A 25,784-nucleotide genomic window follows, 5' to 3' on the forward strand; every position below is an offset into this window, starting at 1 on the left:
CTGGCTGTTAAAACCGAGGTCCTGAGGGATAGGGGTCTCTCCCCTGAGGGCATTCACACTTTGATCGACGCGAGGAATTTTTCCTCGGGGAAGGTCTTTTACCGTATTTGGAAGGCCTATTTTGCCTGGTGTGAGTTCAGGGGGTCTTCACCTCGCCCGTGGTCGGTGTCTGGGGTGTTGTCCTTCCTTCGAAAGGGTGTTGACAGCGTTTGGCGCTGGCTACGATCAAGGATCAGGTGTCTGCGATGGCCGTTCCTTTTTCAACGTCCTATGGCATCTAACTCCTTGGTTGGCATTTTTGTTCGGGGGCATCTGGTCCCTCCTAGGAGGGTGCCTCTGCCTCCTTGGGACTGGAACCTTGTTCTGTCCGTGTTACAACATGGTCCTTTTTGAACGGATCAGGTAGATCTCGTTGTCTATGTTGTCCTAGAAGGTCACCTTTTTTGGTGGCGATCACTTCGGCTCGCAGAGTGTCGGAGCTGGCAGCTTGTCCTGCCATTGTCCGTATCTGGTCACTCACTTGGTTAAGGTGGTCTTGCGACCTAACCCTTCTTCTTTTCCGAAGAGGGTTTCGGAATCTCACCTCACTGAGGACATTGTCTTGCCTTCGCCTTGCGCGAAGTCTAAACATCCGGAGGAGGTGGAGTTGCACTCCTTGGATGCTGTTCATGGCGATTAGGGTTTACCTACAATCGTCTGAATCTTTTCGCAAGTCGGATTCTTTGTTTGTCCTTCCGGGGGTCCTCGGAAGGGCGTAGCGGCGTCGGCTTCTGCCGTCGCCAATTGGTTCAGACAGGCCATTGAACAGGCCTATGCCTTGCAGGGAAAAGTTTCCCCTATGCCTGTGTAGGCGCACTCTACCAGATCTCTGAGTACGTCTTGGGCCTGTCGTCATGGGGCTTCTGTGGCCCGGGTGTGTAGGGCGGCGACTTGGTCGACCGTGCACACCTTAACTCTGTTCCACAGAGTGGATGTTCAAGCATCGGCAGATGCTTCCTTTGGCCGCAAGGTTCTTAGTGCGGCGGTCCCTTAGAGTCCCTGGTTTTGGTCCTTTGGGCTGTTTGGGATTTCTTTTTATCCCTGGGTTATTTGTTTTTTTCCTGGGTTATTGCTCCCATTGAGCAAATTTTTTCTCGTGTTGCCCAGCTGGTTTCCTTCCTTTGGTAAGGTTACTTTCTTTGATGTGGAGACTGCGTTGCCTTTAGGCGCGGCTGCGTTTCCCACCCCTCATGTTTGCACTGCTTTGGGACGTCCCCATTGTGACGAATATGAAGATGGCGGCGACTGTCGGAAGACGTAAGAGAGAACGGAATTTTTGTAAAATCTTACCTGTAAAATTCCTTTCTCTGAGTCCTCCGACAGTCGCCGCCCCCGCCCCTCTTTTGGGGTTTAGGTACTCTACTGCTATTCCACTGACACTGAAGCAGGAAACAGGAAGCAGGAGGGTATAGACTGAGGGGACCACCCCCTGGGGTGGGGATATGTTAAAAGCTTTAATATTGACATATTCTGTTGCCTAGCTACTCCTACGGAGCAAAGTCTAATACCCATTGTGACGAATATGAAGATGGTGGCGACTGTCGGAGGACTCAGAGAAAGGAATTTTACAGGTAAGATTTTACAAAAATTCCGTTTTTCTTTCCACTTCACAATTATGTGGCATTTTGTGTTGGTCTATCACATAAAATCCCAATAAAAAAAATTTACGTTTTTAGTTGTAACATTACGAAATGTGGAAAATTTCAAGGGGTATGAAAACTTTTTGAAGGCACTGTACATACTCTGCTTACCCTATTATTGTATTGTGCAAGGAAACGTATCCTTTCATTGAAGAAGGCATCAGCCTTGTCATTGGCAGCCTGAAAGGCTTTATTTAACAGGGCCCATCCCTTTATATAAAGCAACTTACTCTAATATAGGAGTATCTGGTAAGTTTGTTAAGGTGTGTGCGTGTTTTTGGGGGGAGGGGGGTTGAATCTTCTTCGGTTTCTGCTTGATTCATTGTGTTCTTCAAATGTTTGCAGTGACTGATTGTAAATGTGATTTCTCCAACGTGTTGTTTTGCTACCCTCTAGATTGTCTGACTGTATGGGTTATGACTTTTACACCTCATTATTAGGGCTAATGTGTAGATTGGGTTTAAATGGGAGAGTTTCTGTACCCTGGATGCTTTCTTATGAAGTATGGTGTACTAGTCACGCACTATTGCTTTGTACATTACAGTTTTTTTTTTTACTGTCTTTGGCCTCTTTCACACGGAGCGGACCGTATTGCGATCCGCTCCGACACTTTTTTTTTTTTTTACGGACACTGATAACACTTGTGTCATCCGGACCGTATGTCCGCATATCATCCCATCCGTTTGCGGATGATATACGGACATAATGTATGTCTATGGGATTGCGGATGTCAGCGGATGACACCGCTGACATCCGATTTTGCGTCCTTTCCATTTTTTAAACGGAAGAAAAATAGGGTTCTGTTCCGTTCCAAAAAACGGAACAGAACTGAAAGGACGCAAATCGGATGTCAGCGGATGGTATTCCGCTGACATCCGCAATCCCATCGACATGCATTATGTCCATATATCACCCGCAAACGGATGGGGTGATATACGGATATACGGAACGCCCGTGTGAAAGAGGCCTTAAAGACTGCTTGTCACTGTTTTGAAATAGAAATAAAAAAAAGCCCTCATCCATCCTCGTAGCTGAAGGCGTAGAAAAATGATTCTTTACATTTCTTAACAGTGGCACTGAAATCACAGCTCCTTATTTTGTATGGAGAGCAGAATCGTGTCAGCCTTCCAGCCCTCTGCAAAGAAGTACCAGTTGTTTCTAAGCTTCTTGAGACAGACTGATACCTGACTTTTCTTTGTTGTCTTTAAAGTGTCACTAAACCCACTTCATAAAAACTCATCAATAAATGGTGTATTACATGCTGTTCATACTCACTCAGTCACTGTGAGATTAGTTTTCTGTATTCTGCAAAAAACCTGGTTGATCCTGCTGCTCTCTATCTCCACCTTCTCTTCATGTCCCCCAATTCAGCTGGGGATTTTGCAGCTGTGGTGGCAACTCTACACATGTTTCAGTTTTCAGTGAGTTTCTATGCTGAGCATTTCCTCCCTATCCATCTGAGCAGCCCATGTGACTATAGGGTCACACACGGGCGTATACATAGTGGTAAATTACATGCACACTAACCACCTAAACATAAAGGTGGTGGAATATTACATGTGTATTGATGGAGGCTTCACCTCCCTCTTATTCTAAGACACAGGCTGGAGGGGTGTGACACAGCTTTTGACTGGCAGAAATTCATCCACACCATGTTAATGACAAAAAATAAAGAATACAGGGCCCTAAGGGCTTGATCTCTGTGGTCTAGTCCCATTCACTGGCTACCTCAATTAACAAACATCCTTTGGAGATTCGCACTAAATGGCAAATAATTATACCTGATTTGTCGGATAAGGACTGGGAGGAAGTGTGTAACTTCCCATATGACTGTCTCACTGGCTATTAATAACAAACGTATTCAGTTATATATGATTCATCTATCATACTTAACCCCAGTCAACTCCATGCTATGCGTTATATCCCCACCTCTACCTGCACCAGGTGTATCTGCCTGCGTGCATATTATTCACATAATGTGGTTATGCCCTGTCATTGATACATATTGGAGACGGGTCATAGATGTATTGTCTAGAGCTCTTTCTATCCCCATGCATTGTACACTGTGTATTTGCTTGTTGGGTATACTAGATGAAGCACAATGGCCAAAATATACCAGGATTTTATTGAGGGAAACACTATTTTTGGCTCGAAAGGCGCTTAAGTGGAATCAATCTGCTCCTCCATCCATCCGTCAATGGAGCCAGATGGTGAACCAGATACTGCCTTATGAAAAAATGATTCTCAAACACAAGGGCTGTCCCAATAAGTACAAGGTGTGTGATTTCTGGTGCTCCTCCACTGTCACCACCACTTATATGTAAGGGGAGTGCCATTTGTTATTGCCCTTTGTTTGCATAGGAGATTATTTCCATGTACTAGTTGTAGCTTTGCTATACATTCAGACTGGTTGTGTTGGATCAAAGAGGGATTTGTCACTAATCTTTGTTACGACTGAAAGCCTAAATACATACAAGTGTAACTCTGAAACATTATATCTATGTGTACCAAACCTGACACCTTTTCCTTTTTTTAATGCTCATGTTGAGCATGTTGGATGCTGTACCGGTTTATCTTTTGGTTCTTTGTAAATAAAGAGTTTAAAAATAATAAAGAATTGGTTTTAAAAATATAGATTTGTATGTCAATTTAAAAATAAAACTTTTTTTGATATTTTATTATTTATATTTACTCTATATTCCAAAGGCTGTTTTTTTTTTTAATTTGTGATCAGCAGCAGAGGACTAGAAGCTCCTCCTGCTTATGTTTCCCTGCAGACAGGCTGGGAAAGAGCTGGGTCATGTGACAGCTGTATATCGATTAGGAAAAAGGTACTTTCATGTTTTACTTTTATTACAGTGCCATCATCCATATACAGAAATAGAAGGGACAATGTAAATTAAACAACGTGTTTAGAATCACTTTATGAGCACAGATTTCTTTTAATAAATGGTTCAGGAAGTAAGTAAATGGTGTAAGTTTAGGATATTTTGTCCCTGGCTTCTTGTGTAGATTTCCACGGCTGGCTCCTCCACGTGCTCCTCAAACTGCACCCAGGTTGTCTGAAGCTGTGAACCGCCCATCTATCTTGAAGCAAGACGACCTGAAAGAATTTGATGAGCTGGATCAAGAGACAGACGATGGATGGGCAGGTGATTAACTGGTTACTGGTATCTCTTACTCTAGATCAAGTAATCTCCTTTCACATTGAAGTGATTCATTGATTCTCTTCCATCCTTCAGGGGCTCATGAAGAGGTAGACTATACTGAAAAGCTGAAATTCAGTGATGATGAGGATGGGAAGGATACAGACACAGAAGAAAGGAGGTGCATAGCTTTTGGGGTTTCAAGTTACATGTTTAAAAAAAAAAAAAAAACCTTGGAGAATTTACTAAAACTGGAGCAGCTGTGCATGGCAATCAATTGGCTTCTACAGCTTATTTAGTTAGAGTCCTTTTCACACTGAGACGCTTTTCAAGCGTTTTGGCGCTAAAAAGAAGCGCCTGAAAAGCTCACAAAAACCTATTCCCATTAAAATCAACTAATGCTTTCACACTGGGGAGGTGAAAAGAATCCTGCAAGCAGCATGTTTGGAGTGATAAAGAACTCCTCTCTATTGAAATCCATAGGAAGCGCCTCAAAACGGTTCTTGAAGCAGTTTTTGAGTCACATGTCTTTAAAAAAAAAGCACACCGCTAACGCCTGAAAAGTGCGCTGTGTGAAATGGCTCCCAAGCTTTGAAGATGCCATACACAGCTGCTCCTGATTCTGTCTGTGCCAGTTCACACCACATGCAGTCCAGTGCGATTTTGATGCAGGAAAAAAAATAAATAAACACTTTGAAAGTAGGTTATATGGTTTTCATGGGCATAGATAACACCAGTGCGGTTAGTTCCAGAGCGATCCAGAAAAATTAGAACATGCTGCATTTTTCTTGCACTGGGCTGTATTTAACCAGAAAGCAAGCTACTCACTAGGGGGGAAACCTCTGGGTGAGTCTAGGATGGAAAAGGACCTGGGGGTACTGGTAGACAGCAGGCTTGGCAGTGGCATGCAATGCCAAGCCGCCGCAAGCAAAGCCAACAGAATACTGGGATGTATAAAAAAGGGGATTCACTCCAGAAATAAAGAGATTATTCTCCCGCTCTACAAGACTCTGGTCCGGCCACATTTGGAGTATGCTGTCCAGTTCTGGGCACCGGTCCTCAGGAAGGATGTGCTGGAATTGGAAAGAGTCCAGAGAAGGGCAACAAAAATAATTAGGGGAATGGAGGACATCAGCTATGAGGAAAGACTACAAGCACTGAACTTATTCTCTCTGGAGAAGAGACGATTGAGGGGGGATATGATATCAATGTACAAATACTGTACTGGCGACCCTAGCATAAGGAACAAACTATTCAGAGAAAGGGAATACAATAAGACACGTGCCCATTCACTAAAACTAGAGGAAAGGCGGTTTAACCTTAAAATGCGTAAGGGGTTCTTCACTGTAAGAGCGGTAAGGATGTGGAATTCTCTTCCACAAGCAGTCGTATCAGCAGGGAGCATTGATAGTTTCAAAAAACTATTAGATGGGCACCTTAGAGACCACAACATACAGGGGTATACAATGTATGGTTAACAGCAAACACACACACACATCATAGGTTGAACTGGATGGACTGATGTCTTTTTTCAACCTCACTAACTATGTAACTATGTAATTGGAACGAGGTAAAATGCGCTTCAACACAAAAATGCACTGGACCCCAGTAGAGTGAAAAAAAAAAACAAAACAAAACAGGAAAAAAGAACAAAAAGCATCTGGAATGTATCAGGATGCGCAACAAAAAACGCACTGGAATGCATTAAAAACGTTTATTCCTAAAAACATCCGAAACGGATCTGGACTGCGTTTTTGTGATGTGAACCGGCCTTTAGGCCTCATTCACACCACAAGTGCAGAAGAACTGATGGGAAAAAGATGTACAGATTTTACTTGCAGAGACCATGTGTTTACATCCGTTTTTATGCGTGTTTCAGTGAGCTTTATACATGTTGCAGATTCATGCACGGAAAAAAAAATCTGCACGTAAGACCAGTGTTGCTGTGTGAACAGGGCATATAGAGAACAATCGTTTTCTTTGTGCCCTTGCACAACGCGTGCAGAAATACTCGCATCTCTGCACACTGGTGTGAACAAGGCTTTAGTAAATTCCCTTCCTCATTTGATTTAGGTAATGCTTATGTTCTGTCCTCTTATATTAATGCTATGATTCTTCCATTTTATCTATAGGGAGACTCCGGTCCCTACTGATAAGCCATCTGTACCCCCTCCTCAGAAAGTTGTGGAGACCTCTGATTCAAGGAAGGCCTCACCTACAGAGGAGAAGCCTCCACAAGTTAAAGCTGCATGGACAGAGGTGTCTCGAGCTTCGGAGCCCTTGCCAGCACCTGCTGCCATTGTTCCTGCTCCTCCTCCTCCTCCTCAAAGGGGACAAACTGCACATCGTGGTCCACCACCAGAGCACAAGGTTAGTTTTTGTTGTATATAGGAAAGGTCTAAGGTTCCACTCCAATAATCATTTTTTTAATAGACTCTATACTGATATTTGAAAACTCATCAATTCTATAAACAGGAAACACATTTAGTTAGTACAAAGCTTGACTTAGTGTGTTTTTTTTTTTTTTTTTAACACTTACTGCATCACCTTAACCTTAACTTTCTGCCTGAAAACTAGAGTGCTTAACAAGGTATTACATCTGTGGTCAGAAATGTGTCCTCTGCACAGAATGCTATGCTGAGAGTTCACAATAAATCAAAGTAGAACTAAAGTCCGCTGCCAGGGATCAGGAATTTTGCCATTGTGTACGAACAACGTTACTGAAGATTATGGTAGACTTACCTGCCAAAGGTGCCCTACGACATTTGTGATGTCTCTGCTACTACTGCTTTTTGATTTATGCTGGTGCAAGATGGTGTAACATCCATAACTTGGCAGATTCCTTGATTGAACACTTAGCTGCACATGCAATTCGTGAGCTGAACAGAATTGGGTTGATGTTGGGTGTCCTTCAGAAAGAACTGATGGTGCAGGAAGACATGGAGGGCAGTGCTGGAGTATTGGTGGGTGAATGGTGCATTGAAACTTTTTTGTTTTGTGTGTGTTTGATTTTTTTAGTTGTTTTACAGTAGGGAGGTGGAGGGAATTTTGTGTGTGTGTTATTTTTTATTTTTTTTATTATAAATTCTCACTGGAGTCCTGCTTTAAAGTGGAACTTTTGCTTTACAAATAAAATTTGCGAGCAGGTAACTTTTTATTGTAGAAGAGACATGCTATGTCTCTTCTGCAATAAAACATACTTATCGCAATGTTCTTTTGAGTGTACACTGAACTGTGCATGTGCAGCTCAGCATACATTCTCTGCACCATGCCAGTGTGCCGGGATAAGTGACTCCCATGTACGTGAACAGGAGTCATGTCATCCCTGCCAGCCAACCAGGAGGCCAAAAATCGAGCACTCGGAAGAAGCTTGGGCAAAAGATATCAGTGGCCAGCGGAGTATCTAATGGTCGCCTGAACAGACGTGAGTATTCTGCTGACTAGTTCTGCTTTAAAGTGGTTGTAAAGGCACAAGTTTTTTTACCAAGGTTAAAAACCTTCTGTGTGCAGCAGCCCCCCCCACTACATACCGAGCCCCCTCTTGATCCAGTGAGGTCCAGGAAAGCTTTGCCTCTCCGGGGACTCGCACTCCTGATTGGCTTTTGGCACCAGCAGGAGCCATTTACACTTGCTGCTGCCAATGACAGCCAGTGAGCCATTCAGGAGATAGGGGGGGGGGGCTGAGCCGCGTCTCCGTGTGTGAATGGACACACCAAGCCACAGGTCAGGAGAGCAAGCTGCTTGCTGTGGGGGCCCACTGCAGGAGGGAGGAGCCAGTGGGGGGGACCTGGGCTGTTCTGTGCAAAACAATTGTACAGAGCAGGTAAGTATGATGATGTTTGTTATTTAAAAAAAAAAAAAAAAAAAAGTTTTTTAATATTGCTTTAAGGATAGACACAATTTTTCTTTTTTTCCTATCCATCTATCTTAGTAGCTTCATTTTAATATTCATTCATGTTTTTCCCCACTTGAAGGAAAAGCCGTTGACACCCTCAGCGACACCTGTAGAAGATGAGGATGAAGCATGGCGTCAGCGCAGAAAGCAGTCGTCCTCTGAGATCTCCCAAGCAGTGGAGCGTGCTCGAAGGAGGAGAGAAGAGGAGGAGCGCAGAATGGAGGAAGAGAGAAGAGCCGCCTGTGCTGAGAAACTCAAGCGTTTAGACATGAAACGCAGACCTGCACCAGAAGAGGCAGAGCTGGCAGGAAGAAGCGTGGCCAATGAGGTGCCGGAGCCTCCAGCTCAGAATGCCCCTGGTATGTCATTAGAGAAGCCATGTGTGGACAGATTTAATGTTGTTAAAAGAAATATTATGCCTAAAGAGCAATTGGCAGTTAGTGACAACTTGCCTGAAATTTGGACATTTGGAACTGTCGGGCACATACCGGCAAACATTGTAATAGTGCCCTAGGAACCCCCCAAAGCTAGATGTCTACTAGCTATGTCAGAAGTTAGCCGGTTTTCTTCATCATCTACCCGTTGGCATATTGCTGCTATGGGCTGCCTCAATGGCCAATTAGGTGTGGGAGGAGTGGGGCTGGCGTGATGGCCACATTCTGGCAAATTTGCAACCACCCCACCTATATTCTACTATCAGTCTTGCACAGCTGTAGAGACTCCTCTCTTGTACTGAAATTGCTTACTTTGAGATCACTGCACAGTGTGAGCTTTACAGTTTGCTTTAGAAGCTGCAGCAAGTCAAGTAGACCCCGCCTCATGTCATGGCTGGAGGATGGTCCAGCATCATCTGACTCTTTACTCTCCAGCCTTACTGCTTCTGACCCACGTCTTCTAGTCATTGGATTTCAGTCTAGGAGGCTTATCAGTCTGCATGCAAATGCAGCCTACTACTTGCATCGGGGCAGAGGTATCTGAGAGGAGTACTCTGGCAGATTACTGTGGTGATGTCTGGAAGCTTTGTATAGCCCTCTGCAGGGCCGGTGCAAGGATTTTTATCTACTTAGGCGAGGGTGCATTTTGCCACCCCCCTCCAAGTCTTATTGCTATCACATAGAGGACCAATAGCCCCCTATGTGAAAGCATATAGGTGACAGGTTCTCTTTATGGAGACACCCGGGGTCTATTAGACCAGGGCTTGACAAATTTGCCTGAAATCTAGGAGCCAGCCAAAAAAGTTAGGAGCCAATTTATTTTTTTTTTTTTTTTTTAAACTAACAACCAAGCTTTATTTAATAAAACTGATACTAAATTTACACATAAATACGACTAGAACCCCACTCTCCTATATTGCGCAATTGGATGGAAACAGACTGTCTGTCTCTTTCCATCGATGCCATCTGATCGGAACCACGGGATGGATAGAAAATAGAACCACCATCCGTCTGTTTTTGGCGGGCAGGGTCAGATGGAGGCAGATTAACGCTCCATAGAGGAGACTGAACGGTCCGATCAGGTCTGCCTGAAAAACTGACAGGCGGACCTGATCAGACAGCCCGTGTGAAAGGGGCCTTCGGCTGTGGCACGGCGATGAGGAAAAAAAAAAAAAGAGATATATAGATATATATATATATATATATATTTTTTTTTTTTTTTTTTTTAATAAGAATTGAAGAAAAAAAAAGAAAACATTTTTTTATTTTTTTTTTAATAAAAAAAAAAAGAAAAAAATATTATTTTTTTTACATTTAAAAAATAAATTAATAATAATAACCACACTCCCTGTCCACTTACCTTTAAGCAAAGGTAACTGGACAGAGAGATGAAGCCGCCTTAAAAAACTTCCCTCTCTTCTCCTCTTTGGAAGGAGAAGAAAAGGCATTGAGAACATGCATTACTCCCGGCCACCACAAGAGGGCGCCAGTTCCCCTAGCTTCTCATCTCACAGAAGAAGGCCGAAAAGCCGGGGACTAAATTTCTGGACGGCGCGGAAGTCCGTGAACTCGAAGAGGAGGTGGGGGGCGCAAAAGGGACAGGACAGCTCAAGCAGGGCACCCCAGGCGCCAGGTCGCTAATTCTAGTCGCAAATGCGACCTGGCGCCCGGGATTTGTCGAGGCCTGTATTAGACCCTGGATGTCACTTCTCCACTCCATTGCAGCTGATGGAACACAGACCATTTTCCATCAGCTGCTTCCCACAGCATAGGACCCAGAGAATGCCAACTCCGGTCCAAGAAGTGACTGCGTACAGGAGGGAGGCTGAGTGGACGAAGATGCACTGAGCTCGCGACACCCGCCATGACAGCACCGAGCCTGCAGGTGGGACAACAGAGCACGGTAAACAGGGGCGGGGTTGTAAGTAATAGGTGGCTTTGTAGCCACTTGTATCATTTCCACATAAAAGCCGATAGATCGGATTTTATTGCCTCCCCATCCTGACTCCTTATGGTAGCGCTGGCCCTGGCCTCCTGTTGGCCTCTTCCACCAGCCATGAACTGCCTACATAGAGATGCACAGAGACCCAGTGATGATGGATTTAAAATCTATAATTATAAATAAATATGAAATAGAAACGGAAAATGTAATAGGTTGATGAGAGGGAAGGTTTAAAGTGGTTGTAAAGGCAGAAGGTTTTTTATCTTCATACAAAATAAAACGTTTTCTGTGTGCAGCAGCCCCCCTAATACTTACCTGAGCCCATCTCGATCCAGTGATCTTTCAGGAGTGTCTCGGCTGCCAGAGACTCTACCTCCTTATTGGCTGAGGTGGCAGCCATTGGCTCCTTCTGCTGTCAAAGTCAGTGAGCCAATGAGGGGGTGGCCAGGCCACGGCTCAGTGTCAGAACGGACACAGGGAGCTGCCGCTCAACTTAGGTGCCCCCATGGTAGGCTGTTTTCTGTGGGGGCACTCAACAGGAGGGAGATGCCAGGACTGCCGAAGAGAGAACCGAGAAGAGAAGGATCAGGGCTGCTCTGTGCAAAACCAACTGCACAGAGCAGGTAAGTATAACATGTTTGTTATTTTTACCAAAAGAAAAAACAAGACTTTACAATCACTTTAATGTTGCATGTTATTATGAAGTTAAATATCCGATCCTCACGCTAGCCATAGAAGGAAATTCTTTCACCATTTTCAAACTTAGCAGTGTTTTTTTGTCAGTGTTCTGACTTCTGATTGTCCTTGCAGAGGTGGAACCAGTGGCCGATCCTGAGCCTCCTCCGCAGCCTACAGTAGCTCAGCCACAAGCTGAAGTTCCCCAGGTCAAAGGTGAACCAAGCCCACCTCCCCGACCAGAGCCCAAACCAGAGCCAGCACCAGCTGTGAGCCGCCCACCATCTACAGGACCTTCCCAAGGAGGATACAACAAGTTTCAGAAGAGTCTGCCACCTCGCTTCCAACGTCAGCAGCAGGTAGTAAGAGAAGAAACGGAAACCGCATACAGAAAGTCTTTTCAAAAAAGCTGTTATTAAAGAGTCCTTTTCCCCCTCCTCCCTGCTGCACATTATTGTGCCCTTTATCAGTAGAGTCACCTATGAAGTTAGCAGACAGGGTTTGTCCCGCTCAGAGTGCAGACACCTTAAGGCAGACTTAGGCAAATTGTGGCTCCAAGGCTACATCCGGCCCTTTGGCTGTCCCTTTCCGACCCTCAATCCACTGTTATAATGCCTCTCTGAGCCTATCTGCTTCCTCACTGATGAAGCAGACCGGCTAAGAGAGGCACGCTGACACATGTCTGTGGGGAAAGCTGCTAGAACTGGAAGGAGAGAGCATGAGGAGCTGATTGGTACAGCAGGGAGACTCCGTACTGGTGGGAGAGCATTGCCTAGAAGACATCCGCACGCTCTCCCGCCACTCTGCTACCTGGCCAAGTTCTTCCTGTGCTAGCACCTGCATGCCACAAGCCCTAGGAACCATGCACCTGTTCTTCACTGCAAAATCCCTGTGGTACCGTTCTCTTGACTATCCCCTTCCAATCACAGTGCTTTTCAGAGAGCATTTGGTGCCTCCTCTCCACCTAATTTAAACGTATAATCCTGAACTACTGCGCTGCAATCGTGCATTGGACAAGGTTGCAGCGCAGTCCTATTGAACTCAATGGACCACTTGTTAAACTCTGCAGCCGGAGGAGTTAAAAATGCTGTGGCATGCCAGCAGCCCCGTCTGGTTGTTTTACAGTTTAGGTGGGCGACCGTTGGCAGTAAAACTGCAGCTCAGCCACACAAAATATTTAATGAGCAGTTGTACCTATTTATTACTAGGGCCAGGTGTTTTGTTTTCTATACAGTGCCTTGAAAAAGTATTCATACGCCTTGAAATTTTCCACATTTTGTGATCTTACAACCAAAAACATAAATGTATTTGTTGGGATTTTATGTGATGGACCAACACAAAGTGGCACATAATTGTGAAGTGGAAGGAAAACGATAAATGGTTTTCAACATTTTTTACAAATATTTGAAAAGTGTGGCGTGCATTTGTATTCAGCCCCCTGAGTCAATACTTTGTAGAAGCACCTTTCCCTGCAATTACAGCTGCAAGTCTTTTTGGGGATGTCTCTAACCGCCTCGCACATCTAGGAGAGTGACATTTTTGCCCACTCTTTGCAAACTAGCTCAAGCTCTGTCAGATTGCATGAATAGTGTTATGAACAACTATTTTCAAGTCTTGCCACAAATTCTCATTTGGATTTAGGTCTGGACTTTGACTGGGCCATTCTAACACATGAATATGCTTTGATCTAAACCATTCCATTGTAGCTCTGGCAGTATGTTTAGTGTTGTTGTCCTGCTGACAGTCTCAAGTCTTTTGCAGACTCTAACAGGTTTTCCCATCAACTCTGACCGGCTTCCCTGTCCCTGCTGAGGAAAAACATCCCGGAAACACGATGCTGCCACCACCATGTTTCTCGGTGGGGATGGTGGGTTCAGGGTGATGTGCAGCGTTAGTTTTCCACCACACATATCGTTTTGCTTTTAGTCCAAAAAGTTAAGTTTTGGTCTCATCTGACCAGACCACCTTCTTCCACGCATTTACTGTATCCCCCACATGGCTTCTCACAAACTGCAAACGGGACTTCTTGCTTTCTTCTTGCCACTCTTCCATAAAGGCCAGATTTGTGGAGTGCACGACTAGTAGTTGTCCTGTGGACAGATTCTCCCACAATACCTGGAGTTCCTCCAGATTTACCACGGGCCTCTTGACTGCTTCTCTGATTAATGCTCTCCTTGCTTGGCCTGTCCGTTTAGGTGGACAACCATGTCTTAGTAGATTTCCAGTTGTGTCCTACTCTTTCCATTTTCAGATAATGGATTGAACAGTGATTTGTGAGATGTTCAAAGCTTGGGATATTTATTTATAACCTATATCCCTGCTTTTAACTTCTCCACAACTTTATTCCTAACATGTCTGGTGTGTTCCTTGGCCATCATGATGCTGTTTGTTCACTAGAGTTTTCTAACTTCTGAGGCTTCACAGAACAGCTGTATTTATACTGAGATTAAACTACACACAGGTGGACTTTACTAAACTAATTAGATGACTTTTAAAGGCAATTGGTTCCACTAGATTTTAATTAGGGGTATCAGAGTAAAGGGGGCTGAATACAAATGCATGCCACACTTTTTACACATTTATTTTTAAAAATAATTTGAAAATCATTTATCATTTTCCTTCCACTTCACAATTATGTCACTTTGTGTTGGTCTATCACATAAAATCCCAATAAAATACATTTGTTTTTGGTTATAACATGATAAAATTTGAAAAATTTTGAGGGGTATGATTATTTTGTCAAGGCACTGTATGTTTGGGTACTTGCGGACCTTCCCAGGTCCAAAATAATATTGAGCAGAAATAAGTTTTGCCCTCCTCAACAGTCCCAGTTTCTCACGTAGCCTCTTGGGAAAATGAATTGCCCTAAGGGGTTGTATTTGTTCTCAGAGGGCCAAAATAACTCCTAGCGAGAAACAATAAGCACTTTGACATACCAGTTGTATATTTATAGAAACTTTTTTAGGAGTAAAAAAAGAAAAAGGTGTCTGCATATAATTTCATTAGCCTCCAAATCCTTTCGATCATGGCTGATTTGCGAAGATACTTGCCTGCCCTTTCCTACTTCCTGCATATTACTTTTTACTAGCCAGCGAGGTTGCCCTTTAAAACGACAAGCCAATGGGATTGTGAGTGGGAAGGAGGGGGGCTTATCTTCAAGCTACAACATTACCTGAAATGGTGTGAGATTTGCCAACTTCTACTGCTCTACTTCTACTTCTAGGTACCTGTACTTCATACCATTAGCAGTTTCATAGCAAAACGAATGCAGTGGGGTTCTTACTCCAGACCCTGACTAGAGCGAATGCTAATAAGGTCACTTGTTTGCTCACTTTTCTCTCTTTTGTCCTATTTGATATAGTTATATAGATATAGATAGATATATATATATATATATATATAGGTCCCTCTCAAAAAATTAGCATATTGTGATAAAGTTCACTATTTTCTGTAATTTACTGATAAACATTAGACTTTCATATATTTTAGATTCATTACACACAACTGAAGAAGTGCAAGCCTTTTATTGTTTTAATATTGATGATTTTGGCATACAGCTCATGAAAACCCAAAATTCCTATCTAAAAAAATTAGCATATCATGAAAAGGTTCTCTAAACGAGCTATTAACCTAATCATCTGAATCAACTAATTAACTCTAAACACCTGCAAAAGATTCCTGAGGCTTTTAAAAACTCCCAGCCTGGTTCATTACTCAAAACCGCAATCATGGGTAAGACTGCCGACCTGACTGCTGTCCAGAAGGCCATCATTGACACCCTCAAGCAAGAGGGTAAGACACAAAGAAATTTCTGAGCGAATAGGCTGTTCCCAGAGTGCTGTATCAAGGCACCTCAGTGGGAAGTCTGTGGGAAGGAAAAAGTGTGGCAGAAAACGCTGCACAACGAGAAGAGGTGACCGGACCCTGAGGAAGACTGGGGAGAGGGAAATGCCAAAATGCCTGAAGTCCAGTGTCAAGTACCCACAGTCAGTGATGGTCTGGGGTGCCATGTCAGCTGCTGGTGTTGGTCCACTGTGTTTTATCAAGGGCAGGGTCAATGCAGCTAGCTATCAGGAGATTTTGGAGCACTTCATGCTTCAATCTGCTGAAAAGCTTTATGGAGATGAAGATTTCATTTCTCTTACGTCCTCCGACAGTCGCCGCCTCTTCATATTCGTCACAATGGGGTATTAGACTTTGCTCCGAAGGAGTAGCTAGGCAACAGAATATGTTAACATTAAAGCTTTTAACATATCCCACCCTCAAGGGGTGGTCCCCTCAGTCAATACCCTCCTACTTCCTGCAACCATATCTCAGTTTCAATGTCTAGCTTGTCAGGAGTAGCTGGTTCTCTCTGTGCTGGGGCTTTGTGCCCCAGCCTCTTTCTTCTTTTTTGATTTTTTGTTTGAGTTTTTTCTCTCTCTCTACTTAGCTGTTCTTTTTATCAGCATTAGTTAGTTCTTCTGATGAAGAGGATCATGCGGGCTGGGTCTCGGGCTGATCCCCCTGGTCGCAGGTCGTGGATCAGTGGCTTCCCAGCCTGCCATCGAGCTTTCAGCCAGGTAACGCTCCTGGCACAGTGAACGACCCATCCCTGTTCGGTGCAGGGATGATTGGTGAGGTGGCTACCTCACTGGACGCTGTGCGGTTTCTTAACCCCAATTTTGTGCGTCTTGTATGCGACTCTCCCTGCCTCATGTGCAGCGGCTTGTTCGCCTGTGCGGGTCCCCCACACCATTAAGAGGTAAGTGTATCTATGTGGGGACCTGTCTGTCGGGAGGGGTGTCAGTCTGGGACTGTGTAACCTGCCTCTGTTCTCACTGTCTGTCTCCCTATCACTCTGCTGCATGCTGCGGGCTGCAGGGGGGGGGGGGGAGCTGTGTGACACTGTCTGTGTCAGTCTGGTCAGTGTGAGAAGCTGTGTGCTGTGGGGCATGTTTTGTGGCATGTTGGGGCACTATACAGCGATCGCTGCGGCGATCTGCCATATTTTTTTATGTGGATGGTGTTTTTGTGCACTACTGTACTGTAGGAGCGGCGGTTTCGGCGCCATTTTGCCTGCACTCGCTCCGGCCGCATGTTCTCCATGCTGGCGGCCATTTTCTTGTAGCCTCCCATAGGCTTTAATAGGGCGCCCTGGTTTCATCACTTCCTCTTCTCCTGGGTACACCGATCGAGGCAGCAGCAGCGGGCAGGGGTCTCCTCAGGTTTTATCCTTCTGTTCTTGCTATATCCATTGCCTGTGCTCAGTTTATTGTTCCCTGTGGGGGTCTCATTGTGCTTGTGTGTGGTGCGGTGGGCTGCGCTCGCCGCGCTTGTTAAAGGGGCAGTTAACCCTTTATTTTCCGGCATAGTCTATTGGGGCAATGGATTCTCAGGAGGGCAAATTTCCTGCCACTTTGGTGGAAAGCCAGGGGACCGCTGTTTCTCCCCCAGGGGGGGATCTGGCCACTCTTGTGGCTGGCCTTGCTGCTCAGGTGCAGATGCTGGTGGCTGCTCATTCTAACAAAATACCCAGAGTGTCTATTTCCTCTGATTCTGAGGGTGAAGGTGATGGGGCTGTTAGGGCGGGGGTCTCCTTATCAGGGTCCCGCTCCTCCCTGGATCTCGTGGGGTCCGAGGTGGAGGGTGAGGTTGAGGGGGTTGATAATTCTCCCCCTGGCTCGCCTGAAGAGCTTGCAATCATGGATGAATTGATTGCTTCCATAAAACAAACGCTGCGTTTGCAGGATGAAGTGTGTCCCCCCGCTGCCCTGGCGGCTTATGGGATGCAGAGAAGACGCAGGACGCCGCAGGTTTTTCCCTGCAATGATGATTTTCAGCGCGCTGTTAAGGAACAATGGCGCAATTTACGCAAACCTTTTGCTGTACCAAGTAGGTTCAAGCTGCGTTATCCTTTTTCGCCTTCCACTGATGAACGGTGGTGTGTGCCACCCCCGGTGGATCACGCAATTGCGGTTTTGAACAAATCCACTGCGATTCCTGCAGAGGATTCCCCGGTGTTCCGTGATGCCACGGATAGAAGACTGGAGTCTCTTGCCCGTCATACTTATTCTGTTACGGGTTCGATGCTTAAGGCTCTGTTTGCCTCTCTTATGGCGGCCCAGGCTGTCGCAAGTTGGACGCAGATGCTTAGGCGCGTCCTAGTGGCCGATTCGGCCTCGCCGGCGACTCTGGATATGGTGGATCAAATCCACCAGGGTGTCATGTATCTGTGTGATGCGGACTTGGACTTAGTCCCGTTGGCTGCCCGTGTACACAGCGTGGCGGTGTTGTCTCGCCGCCTGGTTTGGTTGAAGTGTTGGTCGGTGGACCAATCTTCGCGAAAGACCTTGACCAATCTGCCTTATGATGGGTCTCGCCTTTTTGGGGAGTCCTTGGATGCGTTGATTAAGGGGATCACCGGAGGTAAGAGCACTCTCTTGCCCCATTTCCCCAAGGCTAAGGGGGCTTCTGGGAAGACACATGCCAATTTTCGGCCGCCTCAGGGGTCCTTTCGTGCCTTTCGGTCGCACTACAAGGGCAAACCGTTCAAAGGACAGGGCTCTCACAAGAAGCCCTGGTCTGGCAAACAGAAGTCCGGCCAGTCCGGATCCGCTGCCCATAACAGTGCGGCCTGAAGGGGCGCCCTCACCCAGTTTTGGGGTGGGGGGACGCTTGCTCGGTTTTCTTCAACCCTGGTTGGCCCGCGTGCGGGACCGGTGGGTTCAGGAGATCGTTCGATCTGGTTACAAGATCGTGTTTCTCTCTCGGCCGGAGAGCAGATTTTTTCCCTCAAATCTTCAACTGTCTCCAGAGCGTTTACGGACCTGCACCTAGCGGTGCGAGACCTGAAGGCTCAAGGAGTTGTGGTTCTGGTGCCTCATCGGGACAGATTTCGGGGGTTTTATTCCAATCTGTTCACCATGCCCAGGAAGGAGGGCAAGGTTCGTCCAATTCTGGACTTGAAGGCTCTAAACCGCTCTGTGCGGGTTCGCAGGTTCCGCATGGAATCCCTGCGGTCGGTGGTGGCTGCCCTGGTTCCGGGGGAATTCATGGCCTCCATCGATTTGAAGGATGCGTATCTTCACATCCCGATTTTCGAGGGTCACCAGAGGTACCTTCGGTTCGCCATTGCGGAGGATCATTACCAGTTTGTGGCGTTACCTTTTGGTCTCGCCTCGGCTCCACGGGTTTTCACCAAGGTGCTTGCACCGGTTCTGGCATTGCTGAGGGCCCAGGGCATCTCTGTCCTGGGATATCTGGACGACATCCTGGTTCGGTCTGCGACCAGCCAGGGTCTGGAAAAGGACCGGTCTGTCACGATGCAAACTCTGCAGGAGTTTGGTTGGACGATCAATTTTCCAAAGTCGACGCGGAGTCCGTCGGTACGTCTTCCCTACCTGGGGATGATCCTGGACTCGGTCCAGGCGAAGGTCTTCCTGCCGGAAGACAAGCTCAGGACTCTTCAGGAGGAAGTCAGGTCCCTCAGGGACGTTCCGCACTCGTCGCTACGGACGTGCATGCGATGTCTGGGTTTGATGGTCTCGGCTTTCGAGGCGATTCCCTTCGCCCAGTTTCACACGCGGGGTCTCCAATCGGAGATCCTGTCCAGGTGGGACGGGCGACCGCAATCTCTGGATCTTCAAATCTCGTTGGGCCATCGTACCAGAAGGGACCTTCTGTGGTGGCTCCAGTCCCCGATGGTGTCTGGCGGCAAGTCTTTTCGTCCTGTCTCATGGACGGTGATCACCACGGATGCCGGCTTGTCGGGCTCGGGTGGTGTTCTGGGCGTTCTGTCCGCCCAGGGAACCTGGTCGGAGGGGAAATCCTCCCTTCCGATCAACATTCTGGAGTTGCGTGCGATAAGTCTCTGCCTTCGTCATTGGACGGACCGGCTGCAGGGCTGTCCGGTTCGGGTGCAGACGGACAATGCCACGGCGGTGGCCTACATCAACCACCAGGGGGGCACCAGGAGTGCCCGAGCGGCCCGAGAGGTGGCCGACATTCTGTCTTGGGCCGAGACTCATGTCCCGGCGATAACGGCGGTTCACATTCCAGGGGTGGAGAACTGGCAGGCGGACTATCTGAGTCGCCAGACCCTGGATCAGGGGGAATGGTCTCTACACCCGGATGTCTTCCAGATGTTGTGCGCGAAGTGGGGTCTTCCGGATGTGGACCTGTTTGCGTCTCGTCTCAACAACAAGGTGAGAAGGTTCGTAGCAAGGACGCGCGACCCTCGGGCAGACGCGTCGGACGCGTTGGTGGCCCCGTGGCATCAGTACAAGCTGATGTATGCGTTTCCACCGATTCAGTTGCTGTCCAGGTTCCTTTGCAGGTTACACTCGGAACGCAGCACGGTGATTCTTGTGGCGCCGGATTGGTCTCGCCGGTCCTGGTACGCAGACCTCGTAAATCTGGCGGTCTACCTCTTCGAGACGATCTGCTGTCTCAAGGGCCGATATGCCATACTGCTTTACAGTCGCTGGCTTTGACGGCCTGTCTGTTGAGATCGAAGTTCTGAAGGAGAGGGGTCTCTCCCCTGAGGTCGTTCATACCTTGATCAACGCGAGGAAGTCTTCCTCGGGGAAGGTTTACTACCGTACTTGGAAGGCCTATTTTGCCTGGTGTGAGTCAAGGGGGTTTTCGCCCCGCACGTACTCGGTTTCTCGAGTATTGTCCTTCCTTCAGATGGGTGTCGATCAGCGTTTGGCACTGGCTACGATAAAGGGTCAGGTGTCTGCGCTGGCCGTTCTATTTCAACGTCCCGTGGCTTCCAACTCCTTGGTTGGCACCTTTGTTCAGGGTGTGCGGCATCTGGTTCCTCCTAGGAGGGAACCGCTGCCTCCTTGGGACTTGAATCTCGTTCTATCTGTATTGCAACGTGCTCCTTTTGAACAGATCAGGGAGATCCCGTTGTCTATGTTGTCCAAGAAGGTAGCCTTTTTGGTTGCGATCACTTCGGCTCGCAGAGTGTCGGAGCTGGCGGCTTTGTCCTGCAAGTCTCCGTATCTGGTTATTCATTTGCATAAGGTGGTCTTGCGACCTAATCCTCCCTTTCTTCCGAAGCGAGTTTCGGCATTCCATCTCAATGAGGATATTGTCTTGCCTTCGCTGTGCGCGAAGCCTAAACATCCAAAAGAGGTGAGACTACATTCTTTGGATGTTGTTCGGGCGATTAAGGTTTGCCTTAAATCGACTGAGTCTTGTCGAAAGACTGATTCTTTGTTTGTTCTTCCTGAGGGTCCTCGGAAGGGCATGGCGGCGTCGGCCTCTACCATCGCCAACTGGATCAGACAGACCGTTGAGCAGGCATATGTCTTGCAGGGGAAAGTTCCCCCTATGCCTGTGAAGGCGCACTCTACTAGATCTCTGAGTACGTCTTGGGCCTGTCGTCATGGGGCTTCTGTGGCCCAGGTGTGTAAGGCGGCGACCTGGTCGACCGTACACACTTTCACAAAATTCTACAAGGTAGATGTTCAGGCATCGGCAGATGCTTCCTTTGGCCGCAAGGTTCTTAGTGCGGCTGTTCCCTAGGGTCCCCTGTTGGGATCCCTGGCTGTTGGGATAAGTTTCTTTTTATCCCCTGGTTATTTGTTTTTCCTGGGTTGTTGCTCCTGTTGAGCAAGTTTTTTTCCTATTGCCCAGCTGGTTTCCTTCCTTTGGTAAGGTTCCTTTCTTTGATGCGGAGACTGCGTTGCCTTACGGCGCGGATGCGTTTCCCACCCCTCATGTTTGCACTGCTTTGGGACGTCCCCATTGTGACGAATATGAAGAGGCCGCGACTGTCGGAGGACGTAAGAGAAAACTGAATTTTTGTAAAATCTTACCTGTAAAATTCCTTTCTCTGAGTCCTCCGACAGTCGCCGCCCCCGCCCCTCTTTTGGGGTTTTGGTTATATACTCTACTGCTATTCCACTGAAACTGAGATATGGTTGCAGGAAGTAGGAGGGTATTGACTGAGGGGACCACCCCTTGAGGGTGGGATATGTTAAAAGCTTTAATGTTAACATATTCTGTTGCCTAGCTACTCCTTCGGAGCAAAGTCTAATACCCCATTGTGACGAATATGAAGAGGCGGCGACTGTCGGAGGACTCAGAGAAAGGAATTTTACAGGTAAGATTTTACAAAAATTCCGTTTTTTCAGCACGACCTGGCACCAGCTCACAGTGCCAAAACCACTGGTAAATGGTTTACTGACCATGGTATAACTGTGCTCAATTGGCCTGCCAACTCTCCTGACCTGAACCCCATAGAGAATCTGTGGGATGTTGTGAAGAGAAAGTTGAGAGACGCAAGACCCAACACTCTGGATGAGCTCAAGGCCGCTATCGAAGCATCCTGGGCCTCCATAACACCTCAGCAGTGCCACAGGCTGATTGCCTCCATGCCACGCCGCATTGAAGCAGTCATTTCTGCAAAAGGATTCCCGACCAAGTATTGAGTGCATAACTGAACATAATTATTTGAAGGTTGACTTTTTTTGTATTAAATACATTTTTTTTTATTGGTCGGATGAAATATGCTAATTTTTTGAGATAGGAATTTTGGGTTTTCATGAGCTGTATGCCAAAATAATCAATATTAAAACAATAAAAGGCTTGCACTACTTCAGTTGTGTGTAATGAATCTAAAATATATGAAAGTCTAATGTTTATCAGTACATTACAGAAAATAATGAACTTTATCACAATATGCTAATTTTTTGAGAGGGACCTGTGTGTGTGTGTGTGTGTGTGTGTGTGTATATATATATATATATATATATATATATATATATATATATATATATATATATATATATATATACATACATACATACATATATATATAGTTCTTGTCAGTAAATATTTGCTCCCAGTCTCAGTACTACAGTACAGGAAATTGCAAAAGGCTGCTATCAAGGTAGAATGTGATAATTGCACTAGTTGAATTTTAAAAAAAATAAAAGTTTACTGACAAGTAGCACAACATAAGGAAATCATAGTGTAGTTTCCTCTTTATGATTGTTGTATTTTATGTGTTTTAGGAGCAGCTGATGAAGCAGTGGCACCAGAACAGAGAGCCCACACCTCCCTCCCCTGCTGGACCACCTCCATCACAACCTCTGTCTGCAGCTGCAGCACAGCCTCCACAGAAAGCACTCTATGGAGGAGGGTCGATGGGAAGGACCACTCCTGTGGCCACGCCGCAACCACAGCCACCTGGCCCCCTGCCACCGCCTCATGTCAGCTATGACCCTCGATGGGTGATGGTTCCTCCTTTCATTGATCCACGCATCATACAAGGGAGACCCATGGATTATTACCCTCCCACAGCGGGGGTTCATCCTACAGGTGAGAAGCGGTAGAGCATAAACAGAGAATTGTGCAGGTCTACACCTCAAGGACCACTTTACTTCACACCAGTGTGCATGCAACACCCTATATTTATGAACATTGGCTTTTTTGTTTTTAATTATGTATGTTTGCTTTTAATGCATGCTTGTTTGCATTTTAACACCTTCCTGCCTGGCCTATAGCAGATTGGTGGCTGGGTGGGGGGTTCTTCTTTCTGAGTGGACATCATATGACATCCTCTTTGAAGGTGGGGCTGCTCGGCGGCGCGATCTGTCACGGTTTGTGTCCTCAGCCGATGACTATTCAGTGTACTGGCTCACTGTTGCCGGTACCATGTGACCGCTGTGACCAATCACCGCAGGTCACATGACAGTTATAAACAATGGACGGCTTCTTTTCATGTCATCCATTGTGTTGCTCGCTGTGATTGGTCAAAGGTATCACATGGTAGATACAGGGCCAATCACAGCCCATTTGTACCATTTGATTAGCTTTGACCAATCACAGCTAATCACAACAAAACAAACTGAATAAATCAGTGTCATTCAGTAAAATGCTTGCTTATAGCAATGAAATTCACTGCTATAGGCAATCACAATGTGTAAAAACAAAAAAAATCCTGACCACTTTTCTAGAGTAGTACAATGTTACTATGGTAACATTGTATTGCACTTTTTTTTCTCAAAGTGTTCAATTTAGCAAAAAATAAAAAACCCAGTAGTGAATAAATAAAACCAAAAGAAAGCTCTAGTTGTGTGAACAAAATCATAAAAACGTAGTTTGAGTACAGTGATGCGTGCAATTGTCGCGGCAGCACTAAAAGCTGAAAAATGGTCTGGGCAGCAAGGGGGTGAAAGTGCCCAGTATTGAAGTGATTAAGGGTCCTTAACACAAGCAATTTTATGGATTCCTATTTGAAATGCATGGATAAAAATGTTTGTCTGGAGTTCTACTTTAAATGTATTTAGAATCACCAAGGAACTTTCTGTCCAGGTATTTAGTCTGAGGCTTAAAGCAGAACTGTAAACTTTTTTCCTTCCAGATTATTTGTACTTCTGATCAGACACTTATGCTATTAACAAACTCCATAGGTAGCAAGAAGGTGACTTCCTCAGCTGGGGGGTGACTGACTACTGCTTTGTGTCTATTCCCTTCCTCCAGTTTTCTCTTCATCCTCGCCCCTCTGATGTATTGTCTGTCCTTTTCCCCCCTGTAAACATTATAAGCACCTGTTTTCAGACACCCAGAGATCAGAATGACTGTATTGTACCGAACAGTAGAGTCCAAAAGACATGCAACGCTGTACCCAAATAAAATGTATGTCCTTTTTTCCCCACAGATAGCTTTCTTTTGGTGGTATTTCATCACCTCTGCCTTTTTTTTTTTTGCGTTCTAAACAAAAAACGACCGGCAATTTTGAAAAAAACATTTTTTACTTTCCGTTTTAAAACTTTTTCAATAAAAAAATGTAAAAAAAAAAAACGATGTATTCTGCTACATATTTTTGGTAAAAAATTTCCCAATAAGCGTATATTGATTGGTTTGTGCAAAATTTTATAGCGTCTACAAACTATGGAATAGATTTTATAGAATTTTTGTTTTGCTAGCAATGGCGGTGATCAGTGACTTATAGCGGGAATGCGATATTGTGGCGGACAAATCGGACACCTATCTGACGCTTTTTTGGGAACCAGTGACATTAATACAGTGATCAGTGCTTAAAATATGCACGATCACTGTACTAATGACACTGGCTGGGAAGGGGTTAACATCTGGTGCGATCAAAGGGATTCAGTATAGTGAGGGCTGTGGTTTTACTAGCAAAAGGCATTGTTCTGTGTTTCTGGTTTACAGGAACACAGGATCCATGCCTTCTGTATTGACAGAACGGCAATCTGCCTTGTTTACATAGGCAGCTCCCCGTTTTGCCTGCTGACAAAATGGTTAGCGGGTGCCAGCAGACATTGGATCTGATACCCGGAAGTGCAGGATCACGTATATATATATATGTGATCCTGGGCAGCTCGGCTGCCCTGTAGCAGTAAATCTGCCATAGGGCGGTTGGCAAGCAGTTAACCACTTGCTGATCGCCTAATGTACATTTACTGCGGCAAAGTGGCTCTATTGCACAAAGGCACTTACCTGTGCAATAGCCACTAAGTGGCGCGATTGCGCGCGGATTGGACAGAGGGGGAGACAATCAGCGGGTCCAGCGGACCTGATGTCCGCTGGCCACCAGCAATCGTTCCAGAGAGAGGCAGAATGGCGGTCTGCCTATGTAAACATGGCAGATGGCCGTTCTGACAGGGGAGAAGATAGAGATCTTGTGTTTCTGGTAAGCAGGAACACGGGATCTCTATCTTTCCCCAGTCAGAGTTACCTCCGCCTTCCCACAGTTAGCCATTTAACAACATTTAACCCTTTGATTGCCCCTGATAACTCCTTCTCTCCCAGTGTCAATGGTACTGTAACATTGCATATTTTTAGCACTGATCCATGTAATAATGTCACTGGTTCAGTGTCAGATTTGTCCACCACAATGCCACTGTCCTGCTAAAAAGCGCAGATCGACGGCATTACTAATTAAAAATAAACAAAAATGCCATAAAAATATCCCACAGTTTTTAGACGCAATAACTTTTTGTGCAGACTAATCAATATACGCTTATTGGGATTTTTTTTTTTACCAAAAAG

General features: G+C 45.9%; 1 protein-coding gene across 4 annotated transcripts in view; it reads left to right on the forward strand.

Moving 5' to 3' along the window:
- The window catches only part of PRRC2A (proline rich coiled-coil 2A), a 184,656-nt gene that overhangs the window by 77,234 nt on the left and 81,638 nt on the right, over positions 1-25,784 (forward strand). For all 4 annotated transcript variants that reach the window (XM_082264592.1, XM_082264593.1, XM_082264594.1 and 1 more), the window contains exons 9-14: positions 4,692-4,831; positions 4,922-5,006; positions 6,958-7,195; positions 8,800-9,079; positions 11,907-12,130; positions 22,781-23,087. In XM_082264592.1, coding sequence (XP_082120718.1) covers positions 4,692-4,831; positions 4,922-5,006; positions 6,958-7,195; positions 8,800-9,079; positions 11,907-12,130; positions 22,781-23,087 — 1,274 coding nt within the window. The remainder of the gene's footprint in view (positions 1-4,691; positions 4,832-4,921; positions 5,007-6,957; positions 7,196-8,799; positions 9,080-11,906; positions 12,131-22,780; positions 23,088-25,784) is intronic.

The sequence above is a fragment of the Pelophylax lessonae genome (assembly GCF_965119305.1).
Source record: "Pelophylax lessonae genome assembly, chromosome: 7".
Classification (NCBI taxonomy): domain Eukaryota; kingdom Metazoa; phylum Chordata; class Amphibia; order Anura; family Ranidae; genus Pelophylax; species Pelophylax lessonae.